At 38.7% G+C, this 13,720-nt stretch overlaps 2 protein-coding genes across 2 annotated transcripts in view; both read right to left on the reverse strand.

Annotated features, from left to right (window-relative positions):
• Positions 1-13,720, reverse strand: part of LOC126802603 (nuclear transcription factor Y subunit B-1-like) — a 148,274-nt gene that overhangs the window by 89,549 nt on the left and 45,005 nt on the right. The window lies entirely within an intron of this gene.
• On the reverse strand, positions 9,505-10,731 carry LOC126802599 (LOB domain-containing protein 1-like). Its single transcript, XM_050530244.1, has 2 exons — positions 10,426-10,731; positions 9,505-9,984 (listed from the first exon to the last, which is right to left on the reverse strand). Exons 1-2 carry the CDS (start codon positions 10,729-10,731, stop codon positions 9,610-9,612), a joined length of 681 nt encoding a protein of 226 aa, XP_050386201.1. The 3' UTR covers positions 9,505-9,609.

The following is a 13,720-nucleotide window of genomic DNA, read 5'->3' on the forward strand; positions in this document are numbered from 1 at the left end:
CTATAGTCCTCCGAACCCCTCAACCTAATCATATTCGAAAACCTCCCTCTAACCTCAACTTAACGAATATGAGATCTAAAGAACCACAAGGATGTGCATTGTGTGGCAACTGGCAAGTAAGGTCCACGGTCTTCCTTCTGAATCACATAGAAGCAAAATAATTCGAACCAGCACTAGTATGTAAATAATGTGAATGAATATATATAGCAAATCAATGTCATAATTTTCAATGATATAAATAGTATTTTTCGTTCAAATAAATGTAAATTAGTGTATGATAATAATATCACATTTTTTGCTGTGGTAATTATCTTGAAACATAGAACTATAGAAGCACAGGCACACAAAGTATATAGACACGCACATACACGAGGATATAGAGACATTATTATTGGAACGGCGATCTAACGTATCTTATAATCATGAAGAACGAGGACTATCTCTTTGCAGGTACCAAATTCTCTTAGAGAATCTGACACTTTTGAAAAATGTTTCCATGGCTCGTCGAGGCTGGATGATTCCCGATCCAGATTCCAGAATATTGTCCCATAATATGATGCGAGCCAGTCCCAACTTTGGAGATCTTAAAGAAAATTTGGACTTCATCAAGTAACCTTCAAAGCAGAAAGAACAAAGATTTCGAGCATTGATCGTGTCATTCACATCATGGCACCTATTTTAATGAAATACTTCTAGGCGCCGAGCATGAATGTCGATATACTTCGATTTGAAGCATTCTGTCAAGATCCTTTAGTACTGATAAATCAACCATAACAAATTCCAGATTAACAGCGTTGCGCACGTAAATTACCCGAGCCCTGCAACGCTTGATTACCAAGGATTTTAAACTAGAGCTCGGAACTTCAATCCAGACGCCGGCATGGGTACATGAAATCAAGGACACATACTCAATTGCAGGGCACTCCGGAATGAAGTAGCGCACAGCATGGTGATCAAATTGAACATCTTTGCAGGAGATATTCTTCAAAGAGGGAAAAAGGCAAGTATCTGTAGGCTGTCTGTCCTAAAATTCTTATTCTAACATACTCCAGTTTAAGTGACATGAGAGATTTTACACTGACAAGGTTCTTCCTTGACAAGCCATAGAACTGCTTGGGGTTTAGCCAACCCCGATCCCATTGCAATTTACTACTTTTTAGGCTGATATCTACTTCTTTCACTCTTCTGTCAAAGGAATGACTCAACCACTTGGTAACAGTCATGTTATCAGATAACCAGAAGTAGCTCGTCATGCGAAGCCTAAATTTATCCAATACTTGTTTTTGTTTATTCTTCTTGCATTCTAACAAGCATCTATTTAACAAGCATGCGGATAAACTTAATATGTCGTTCGAGATTGATTCTCACAACCACCCTCGTCGATATATATTTATTGTGGGAAGGGGAACAGAAGACAATATACTTAACCACTGCTCGGATAGAAAGCTCATGCGGACGCAGCTTTAAAAGGAAGATGGCATAACAAGCACCGCTGCTGATCATCTGGTCAGCTGTTGAGCACTAGGTGGCGCTCAACAGTTGAAAAGTTAGTGTTCTTGCTTAAATTAATTCATACACGGATTACACTTGTTTATATAGACTAATCTAGCACTATTTCTAGCACTAACTACCACTAATTACTCCGTGATTCCCGGCCTAATTCACGCCGACACTCCCCCTCAAGTTGGTGCATACATATTAACCATGCCCAACTTGCTAAGTGAATCATAAAAGGCCTTTTTAGACACTCCTTTTGTAAGCATATCGGCAAGTTGCTCTTCTGTAGAAACAAAAGGAAAACTGATGATCTTCGCGTCTAGCTTCTCCTTTATAAAGTGACGATCAACCTCCACATGTTTTGTACGATCATGTTGCACAGGATTATGGGAGATATCAATGGCTGCCTTGTTATCACAGTACAGCTGCATAGCACATTCAGGCTTAATACCCAAATCTTGTAGCAAACTTCTAAGCCATAACAATTCGCACACTCCCTGAGCCATACTTCTGTATTCTGCTTCAGCACTAGATCGTGCTACTACATTTTGTTTCTCACTCTTCCATGTAACAAGATTACCCCCAACAAAGGTAAAGTACCCTGATGTGGATCTTCGATCTGTAATATTTCCAGCCCAGTCTGCATCTGTGAAGCCACAAATTTTGAGGATATTATTGTGCTTAGAGAACATTACTCCTCTCCCCGGAGCTGATTTTAAATACCTCAAAATCCTTACAACAGCATCCATGTGGTCCTCACTGGGATTATGCATGAATTGACTAACTACACTCACTGCATAAGCAACATCTGGTCTGGTATGTGATAGATAAATTAGGCGTCCAACTAGCCTCTGATAACGAGTTTTTTCAGTAGGGATTTGATCTGGGTACTCTGCTAACTGATGGTTCTGCTCAATAGGAGTATCAATGGGAGTGCAGTCCAACATACCTGTCTCTGTTAGAAGATCAAGAATGTACTTCCTCTGATAGAGATAGATACCTTCATTTCCCCGGGCTACTTCAATGCCTAAGAAGTACTTGAGTGTGCCTAAATCCTTCATCTCAAACTCTTTGGCAAGCTATTTCTGTAATCTATCCACCTCAACAGTATCATTTCCAGTAACTACCATATCATCCACATATATAATTAAGGCTGTTACCTTCTCTTGTTGATGTTTGAGAAATAACGTGTGGTCTGAATTACTCTGTCTGTAGCCAATTTTTCTCATGAATTTTGAGAATCTTCCAAACCAAGCACGAGGTGATTGTTTAAGACCATACAAGGACTTTCTCAATCTGCAGACAGAGGTAGTTGGAGAAGCGGCAACATATCCAGGTGGAAGATCCATGTATACTTCCTCTGTTAGTTCTCCATGAAAGAATGCATTTTTAACATCAAACTGCTTAAGTGGCCAGTTCAAGTTAGCAGCGACAGAGAGCAATACTCGGATAGTGTTTATTTTTGCAACAGGTGCAAACGTTTCATCATAGTCTATGCCATATGTTTGGGTGAACCCCTTTGCTACTAGTCGTGCTTTATACCGACTTACTGACCCATCTGGATTATGCTTCACTGTAAACACCTAACGACATCCTACAGTCTTCTTCCCATGTGGTAGAGGTACAAGCTCCCAAGTATTGTTCTTTTGTAATGCTTCCATCTCTTCCTCCATTGCTTTTCTCCATTTTGGATCTCCCAATGCATCCTGCACTTTGTTAGGTACTGATACAGTAGATATTTGATTCATAAATGACTCATATGACTTAGATAATCTTTTGGTAGATATAAAATTTGCCACATGATACTTGGCTTTAGTCTGAAGGGTAGGTTCATATTGTTTTGTTGGTTGCCCCCGAGTAGACCTATTTGGCAAAACATATTGTCTCCTATTACTAACCTCAGATAAGTGATCTTCTGCACCAGGAAAGCATTGGTCAGGGGTATAAACAGTTGTACGGGAGACATTAGGGGCAGTTGTTTCATTAGGGGGAGCTGTATTATCATCTTCTGGTGCCTGAATCTCTCGAGTAACGTCCTCCGGTGGTGCCTGTGTAGCTGTCACATTGATAATCTCAACAGAACCTGTTACCATATCGACTGGCTTACTTGTCTCTTCCTCTCCATGATACAACTCTTCAAAATATGAATTCTCCCCCTGAAGAGCAGTATCAGAAGAGGTAAAATAACTCATATCCTCAAAAAAGGTAACATCCATAGTGACATAGTACTTCTGGGTAGGGGGATGATAGCACCGGTACCCTTTTTGATGTCTGCCGTACCTAACAAACACACATTTAACTGCCCGGGCATCCAACTTAGACCGTTGATGTGGTGGAAGATGAACAAAAGCAACACAACCGAAAACACGGGCAGGAAGGTTATGAAAAGAGGGTAATGAGACATGAGATGCAAGCACCTCATATGGAACTTTCCCTTGAAGGACACGAGATGGAAGACGATTAATGAGGTGGGCAGAAGTAATGACAACATCACCCCAAAGGTATTTAGGCATGTGGGCACTAAAAAGAATACATCGAGCCATATCAAGTAAATGACGATTTTTTCTTTCAGAAACCCCATTTTGCTCAGGAGTGTAAGGACACGTTGTTTGATGAACAATTCCGTGTGTGTTAAAGAACTCCTGAAAGACATGATTCACATATCCCCCCCCCATTATCAGAACGAATAACTGGAATGGTGGCATTATATTGTGTTTGGACAGAGGTATGGAAAGCACGAAAAGCGGGAAAAACCTCATCTTTATTTTTAAAAAGAACAATCCATGAAAGACGTGTTCAATCATCAATAAATGACACAAAATATCGCATGTCTGACACAGTAGACTCTTTAGAGGGTCCCCAAACATCAAAATGAAGTAATTTAAAAGGAAATTTTTTTTTTAGGAGAAGTATTAGGAGAATAAGTGTATCGATGACTCTTACCCAAAACACATGTCTCACAACATAAAGAATACTCATCCACACTAATAAACAAAGTAGGCATAGATTTTTTCATAACACTAAAGGATGGATGCCCTAAGCAACGATGCCATAACCAAACTTCACTTAGCTTGTCAGAAGTGGAGAGTAAAGCGGTCTGAGACTGTCCCCCTGGTTTTTCCCCTGCGTATGTCAGATCCAGATGAAACAACTGGCCCCTCAGATACCCCCGACCAATGACCCGTCTGGTGAGAAGATCCTGAAAGAGCACATACATAGGAAAAAATGTCACAGAGCACCGAACATCAGCGTTCAATTGGGGAACAAATATCAAATGATGAGATAAAGCAGGTACATATAGTACATTATGAAGCTCTATGGTGGGAGTAATACGAACAGACCATGTTCCTAACACGGGTAATGCCTCACCATTAGCATTAGTAACATAGGGTACGGGTGGAGTGGATAATACGGTAAAATAAGATTTGTCATAAGTCATATGATCAGATGCAACAGAATCAATAATCCATGTATCAAAACCAACAAAGTTAGAAATATTTAAAACCATACCAATTTGACCACGACCAACGATGGAGGCTGTATGTGCTCCTCCAGCAGTATGATGATCATGCCCAACCACACCATAGATATTTGGTTCAGGAACTAATTGAAGAGCTGCTTTAGTCTGAGGACGATAATTAGGCCTTTTAGGTCTAAGGTGTGGATACAATTTCCAACAGGTTGCACGAGCATGATTAGTATCATGGCAATAAGAGCAAGGAGGGCGGGGCTGGTTCCCGAAACCTGGTGGTGGTCTGTGTCGATGAAGGGGAGCGGAAGTTGCTTGCGGAAGCGGTGGTGCCGGAGACCGAGCATGAACAGTGAGACTGGAAACGATAGCCGGTGCCTGAAGAATTCTCTCCTGCTGAGATTCATCCTTTCGGATATAGGTGAAAGCGGTGAGTAGGCTAGGTGGTTCGGTCATTCGGAGCAATTCGCCTTTCGCGCTGGTATGCTTGGCATCAAGACCTTTCAGAAAATGGTGAACGCGTTCAAGCTCCTTCTTCTTTTGGTACCAAACAATATCCTCTTGATTTTTGATCATGCAAGGACGTTTCACATGAATCTCAGCCCAAATATTCTTTAGTTTGGTTAAATAGTGCGCCACCGGTTGCCCATCCTGGTGTATTGCCAAAGCTGTGCACATTAACTCATGAACCTGTATGAAATCAGAGTCATTAGTATATAATCCGGCCAGTGTCTCCCATATTGCCTGCGCGGTGGCACATGCTTCGACCAGATCAACTATTTCATCATTCATAGCTTTCCACAAGACTGACATGACAAGACCATCATCGTCGTCCCATTTAGTGTAGGCAACAATATCCTCAGGACTAGGAGCTTTAGTGACGCCGGTGACATGTCCCATCTTATGCATGCCTCGAAGATGAGCAGTCATAAGTCGTTTCCATTTACGGAAATTGGTTCCGTTGAGTTTGGCTCCCCCAAATGAACCACTGTCAGAACCTTTGACAAACACTTCGAAGGTCGGAACATCATGGAGCTGAGAACCCTCCGTTTTGTGTCCGGAACCCATTAAAAAGAAACAATGTAAAAGAAGATAGAATAGACAGCAAAGAACCACAAAAATGGAGAAGAATCTGCTGCCGGTGCACTTGCACTGACGGTGCGTGTGCACTGACAGTAAGGAAAAAACAAAAAACAAAAAACTGCTGATTATTGATGGGCCGGGTCAGATAAAGCGGGCCGGGTCGGATCAAGCGGGCCGGGTCGGATCAAGCGGGCCGGGTCGAATACAGCGGGCCGGGTCGGATCAAGCGGGCCGTTCAGTTTCTGGGCTGGGCCGGGTCGTGTTTTGGGCCGGGCCGGGTGAACGAGACCGGGTCGGATCTAGGGCTGATTTAGGTTTAATTTGTGCGATCTTTTCACCATTGAGGAGCGGCGAGCTGACGAGGGGGGGTATGGGCGGCGAGCTGAGGAGCGGGCGAGCGACAGCAGCGGAGAGAGCAGGAGCGGCGAGGACGACGTCGGGGTCGGGTCCAGAGGAGTTCGGCGACGTGGGCTTGGCTCAGGTGTCGTCGGAGAGCAGCACCGGAGGTCGTCGACGTTGGGGAGCGCTGGAAGGCAGCGGTGAGGAGCGCCAGAAAAAAGACGGGAAAAATTCCCGGATAAAGAAGAGCACGAAGGCTCTGATACCAAGTTGAAAAGTTAGTGTTCTTGCTTAAATTAATTCATACACGGATTACACTTGTTTATATAGACTAATCTAGCACTATTTCTAGCACTAACTACCACTAATTACTCCGTGATTCACGGAGGGAATCACGGGCCGTGATTCCCGGCCTAATTCACGCCGACATCAACAGATGTCCGATCTGGTCAAACAGTGACCAGACGGTAAGATCGAACGCCTGCTGAGCGCCACCTGGTGCTCAACAGCTGACCAGGTGATCAACACTCTAACAAGCACAAGCGAAATCAGGGGGCAAGCGGGGGCCACTGCCGTCACTCAAATTTTAGTTTTTTTTTCTTATAATCCAAAAATCTAATATTAAACTTCTGCACTTATTTTTTAAGGAAAACCTTTCATATTATTAGAGTAAACATTTGATTACACACACAAAGTCCAAAACTTTATACTTTTCTCATTTTTGTATGTTAGACTCATTTGTTATAATGTTTACTAGTTTAGTTTTTAAATTCATTATTTGTTTATTAGATAAATTTGCTATTTTTATTTAAATTTACAATTGTGAAATAAAGAAATTAAGAGATTTTATAAATGAACATAAGACGAGACATAAATAATCTCCTCTTATACAAAATGAAATATCAAAATAAAACCGTGTAGAAATTAATTTAAAAAAAACTTCATTTTGATGACAAATATCGACATACCTAATTTAATGATAGCATAGTAATTTTTTTCTTGCACATATGAGTGATTTTTGCCCCCACTCATTTAAGCTTCTGGTTCCGCCACTAAATTAACAAGGTCTGGTAATCCCTCAGATCGACTTACCAGGCCGGTTGGCGGTCTTCATGGCAAGATTTACGGTGTGCTTTTCTTCAGCCATTACCGATCGATATGTGGAGGATCAAAATTGAAAGGACATCTGTCCTATTGGTAAATATACTACTATACATGCAATTTAAGGAATCCAAAATCGTCAAAGAATCTGAAATTTCTAAAGAAAAGGAGTCCGCTTGGGGACTTTAGTTTTTGCATGATTGTTCACGCATGAGAAAGCCAATAGAAATTTCAAAAGGTTTGGTTGTCCGCCGGATAAGTTAAGGATTTATTGTTAGTACTTACTACTTAATTACATAATTTCATCGATCTTAATTTCTTCCTAATATCGTTAGAAATGTTTGGTACTTACGGATTTATTGTTAGTACTTACTACTTAATTACATAATTTCATCGATCTTAATTTCTTCCTAATATGGTTAGAAAAGTTCGGTACTTGTCATGCAATATCGAGTGATTTGAGCCCAGAATGCAGTACCAAAAACCTAACACAGTCGTATGATTTCAGACCCAAAACGCACGTATGTACTCTTCTCTAGCGTTTTCTATTTCCACAACTGATCGACTTAATTGGACCCCTTAACTCCAAGCAACCATTTGTTCAGAGGAGTAATGCATCAGATGACTAGGATCAATCATAAATGAAACTTTGAAAGTCCGCATCAGAAAAGATCATATGGCTGCTTAATTGGACTTGTCGATCATCAGTTGTGCATGCATATACGTGGGTGCGGTCTGTACGGCTGCACCTCTGCGGGGATAGTCCATATATAGTCCCACACGTTTTCTCAATTTCCAACCGTATTCTCATGATCTTGTCTAGCAAATTCAGATAAACTATTTTGTAACATAACTTCATTATATAAATAGCATGAATTGTGGAAACCAGCTACGTTCTATTGGTGTCGACTCAATCCAAATGGAAATGAAGGTTGGATGCCACTACTTGCTCCTACCCAAACTCAGACTAAGAGTCGGTGTATGACACATACATAAGATGTGCTCGACACATCTCACAATCTGTAGTAGTGGAGTTATATTTATGCAAAAAATATATATACGGAAAATTGAGAGAATATATATATGCTCAAAGACATTATATGTAGGTCTTTCTAGTTTCAAGATCGACTTTTCTGGATTTCAGCCTTTCCAGCTTTAAGCGCTTTGTGGACTTTGGAAGAAAGCAAAGAATCTTAAGTCTGATTATTATTCCGATTTGTGAATTCACCAATGAAATGTGCCTGATCGACATATATATATATATATATATATATATATATATATATATATGGTGACCTATACTCGATCTTTAATTTGATTAGACGGGATCGGAGGAACTGCCCCGCGCGGCCATAGGGGAATCCTGATATGATAATAACGAACATCTAGCTAGCTGATATATATACTGGTATATAGAAACTAAAGAAAAAGATTGATCCTTATTAGCAATTTAGCAATCATCGACGCATAAGTTAGAACAGTAATTCAATATTACAATACTTTTCTACTAGTCATATACTCATAATTATTAAGTATCTTCAGCAGTTACAACGTGGATTATTACTAGTGCTTGGAATGCAAGTTATCTACTTTTACAACAGAAAATTTTATAAAACAAGGATATAAATCCACAATGATCGAGTTGACCCTATTTCCTCTTAAACTTTAAAACATCATGCTTACATATACGTGGCTTTCGACTGTAATATATGCGCCAAAAATCTGGATTTGTAACCTAATATCTACTCAATAGACACGATAATCAATAATCTAGTGAGTTAAGTTTTGCTTTATTTGATCACTCAAGGGGAATTAATAATTGAAGACAAAAACAAACTTTTGTAATTAGGGAAATGACCTTTCTTTATAAGGATCATACAATTTAGGCAACTATATGTAAGACCATAAAATATCAAAATCTGATTTTACACGTACACATACAATATTATTGCTTAATTAAGTACTATATTTGCATCTCATATCATTATTATTTCAGAAAGTTAGAAAGCTTTTCCCTTAATCTCTTTGATATCCGCAGTAGTTTACAGGCTCAACATAATGGCTAGCTACATCCCCAATTTCCCATGATCATTGATCGTTCAAAATGATACACTGTTTAATCACGTCCAAAGAGGTTCCCAGTCACAAGCAGTGTCCAGATTGTTCTCATCAAGAAAACAATTCGTATCGATATGGATATTAGAATATGGTTGCTGCTGCAAAATGGGTACTAGTACCGCTTCTTTAGATTGCTGTGTGTTAGTAGCAGTAGTACTACTCATGTCCATGCAAATTAGGGCAATCAAATTGCCTTGGTGACATTGCATGTTGGTGATCTCCGCTTGTGCCTTGGCTAGTTGGGATTGGAGCTCAGTGACTTGTTTCTGAAGATTGCAGATTGCTCCGGCGCAGCCATATACTGGATCTCTAAGCCTGGCATTGGCTTCATAAACCATGCTGCTCACTGCATCTGCTCTCTGAGATTCTGGAAGGTCCTGAAACATTTCAAACGTATAGCTTATAGATTGGACAAATAAACTTGAGGGTCATTTTCACACGGAACAGCTTTAGAAGAAAACCCAATTTGTGTAACATTCTTTCCACACGGTTTACTTTAAACATCTGTAGTTGAAAAAAGTGTCCTCATCACGACCTTTTAATGAGAATTGAATCGCACATATGCTTCAGTAATTAGGAAAGATGGCCAATCCAAATTACAAGTTAGAACATGCATCTCTTCCTAAATTTGTATTCAGTACGTCTTGATATATTGTAAATTGGAGCATCCAACTCAAAGTGAATGACTATAAGTTAATCTTATGTGATGTTAGGGGATAAAGACTAAAAGGTGTTTTGTATACTTTCAAATGGATGAGGTTATGAGAATAAACAGAATGAACCAGAAAATAATAGATGGAATGAGAACTAAAACGCACCTGCAAGAACTTGATGATATTGCTGGCTCCAAAGACTCTATGGGCTGTAGTGAACTTTATAGGATCCGACGGAGGAAAGTATGGAGCTAAAACACACCTCTCCACACATCGGCGTCGGAGGATCTTGCAGGCGGCACATGGGCTAACAACGATAGCTGGTGGGGGCGCCGGATGAGATGAGGTAGTAGGAGAGGTAGCAGGAGAAGAAGATATTTGTGGAGAGGAAGAAGTAGATATCAATGGAGAGTAAGTGAAACTTAAAGGTGGTGTTGTAGTAGTAGCAGTTGTGTTGCCATTGAATTCCATTGTTTTTGAGTTGCTTTGGTTAATATGGTAAAGGAGCGAAGCAATGGCTATATATATATATATATATATATATATAGAGAGAGAGAGAGAGAGAGAGAGAGATCTGAACCCAAGAAGGGTTCGAATGTCAATCACTATTTGCACCATTAATATAGTGAGATGACGTTAACAGTTATGAATTAGGTTCTTTGCAATTGTTTCCCCTCCTTTCAAGAAATAAAGAGTACACAAATGGAAATTAAGCTCTACAGAAAATAAATATATACCAACTAAGTATATACTTTATTAGGATACTTGCGTCAAGGAGCACATCCAACAGTACGTTGCTCCGATCCAGCCACTCGATCTCTTCTTATACTCTACGTATTCATCACTTAGTACTTACGTACATAGTTTCTGGATAGTCAATGATCGAACTCGTAAGATTAGGTACTTGTCATTACTCAATATGGCAATTCATTTCTTATCATCCCCCTTAGTAAGAGTTATTAGTCCTCGCTACTCGATCAGCCTACTAGCTAGCTTGGCTCATCAGGATATATGCAGCAATAGTTCTTAGTTTATGCAATAGATTCAATCTCATCTCTCTAACTTTTACAGAAATTGTTGACATAGAACTGTTATATATAAATCTATGCCCATGACCAAACTAATGTACGTACAGATCGACTTCGAGACAGAAATACAAATCTAACAATAAAGACTAAAGAGACATATTAACGTACTTTTGAACTTCAAACAATGAAGGTTTAGGTATCCGAATTATTAGGTATCTCCAATCGAGCACTATAAATTGGATAATATGCATATGCTAATAAAAATGAGAGGCTTATTATATGTACCTAGTACATGGTTTACGTGACGTACCCCTTTAATGTTATTGATTTATTTTTTATTGTATTTTTTTAATTAGTTACTCATATTTAAATAATTTTTTTTCTTTTTCACCGTGTGCATGTTTATCACATCATGAAGTAATATAATTAATTTAGTACACCACATGACAGTATTACGTAGTATTCCAGGTGCACAGAATAATCACTCAGACTTCAAGAAAATTTAGAAAATAAACAAATGTTTCTACTTTCTACGAGTAATATATTCAATTAATTGGCTAATTATCTGCTGCGAAAAGTGAGACCAACATGTATATTCTCCTAATTCTCCCCTTAAAAAAACCAACTAATTAAACACAACTAATTTAAAGTGATGATCGCCGTGGATTGAAATTGACATCACAGCTGGTTGAGATTTGAGAAGAGTGACTTGATATAGACTTGCGAGTTGAGACCAATTCATGAAGAATTGGATTGGTTCTACTGGATTCCAAGGTAGACTCTTACCTAGCAGAAGATAACAAAGTTGGGTGAGAAACAAGTAAAGCTCGTGGGAAAGAAAATGATAGAAACCAGTCGACTAGTACGTGGAAGTCTTACAAGCCCGAGTGTGACATAACTTAGAAGAATGAGGAAGAAATTAGAGAGACATATCTTCCATTGAAATGATGTTATAACGCGTACATTTCTGCCTGCTCCGCAGGAATTGCTACAAGTCCTTGCCTTCACCTTAAATGTGGATTTGTTAAACCCAAGTCTTCTCTCAAGTTTGTCTGTTTGAAGGTGTATACATATATATAAACGTACACATGAGTCGTGGTTTGTTCACTCATAAATCATGATCATTTTCTTAAAACAGAACTCAAGAAACTCAAAACATGCATTTTGATCCGATTTTCTTTTACTTACTCATCATTTTCTAAACATTCATTTTCTTCCAATATGCATTATGGAAGGTTCGATATTTGGCTCTTAATTAATAGAACGTACACAAGTCATAAAAAAGAATACAAATTCAGACAGCTAGCTTCTAGGTAAGTTGTGGTTCTACATTCAAATCCATGACCATTGAAATACTACTGGGCACTTCAAATTTCAACATATTACATGTGCCATGAGCGTCACTTGATTTATGTATATATTTATTAAGAAATGAAATATAACACTATGAATGCACCAAACATACATACATTCTATTCATCCACCCACTGCTTTGCTTCAAAATTAATCATTCTAATCACTGTAACTAAGTTGTTAGTCAAAGTCAAGTCGCATATACTTTAAACCCGTAATATTTATATATGTCATCAAGATTGATGAATTTGACGGTTTATGGCACATTAACTTACTCCTTCAAATTAGATATGTTCACATAAACTAAAACAACGGATAACCGAGTTATAGCACTTTACATGGGTAAGACCTTCTCCAACCTGTGGGAATTGAACCTATGAGCTATTGTGCCACAATTTTCTCACATTGTAGCATACTCCGTCTCCAACTCATAGGATAGTGTGCTAGTGTGTCACAAAAGTGTGTCAGAAGTAATCCAAAAAAGATCATTACTTGTTATAGTATATTGTTTCAACAAAGAAAAATACAGTTTTTCTTTTTCAAATAATGAAATATATATATTCACTAAATATTGTTGATATGTATTTATGAAATTATTCACCAAAACAACAATAAAAATATTTTTTAGGCAAGATTCACGTGTGCTAGTGTGGCAGAAGTAACCCAAAACTGTGCTAGTGTGGCAGAAGTAACCCAAAAGGGCTATTTCGGAGAGAAGAGATATATAATGCAAAATGTAGGCAAGGTGAGTTATTAGAGTAAAATTGTAATTAAATAATAGTATATAAATTAAAAGGTACAAAACACATTAAAAACTATTAAAGAGCTATATTGTAGCACACTTGGCTTGAAGACGGTTGATATTAAATTGATGAATAATGTCGATTTAGTGTGCCACAATGTAACCCTTTTAGTTAGAGAAGGCCTAAGGAAATAGTGTAGATACAAATAGTGTATAAGTGAACGCTTATCAATAAGTTAGATTGCAAATGGAAATACGACAAGGGCGATATCCAAAACCCATTTACATATCATTCCGCCTAAAGGTTTAGTCTTGTTCACATTAGTTTAATGTTCCT

Source organism: Argentina anserina, chromosome 7 (genome assembly GCF_933775445.1).
Source record: "Argentina anserina chromosome 7, drPotAnse1.1, whole genome shotgun sequence".
NCBI classification, from domain to species: Eukaryota; Viridiplantae; Streptophyta; class Magnoliopsida; order Rosales; family Rosaceae; genus Argentina; species Argentina anserina.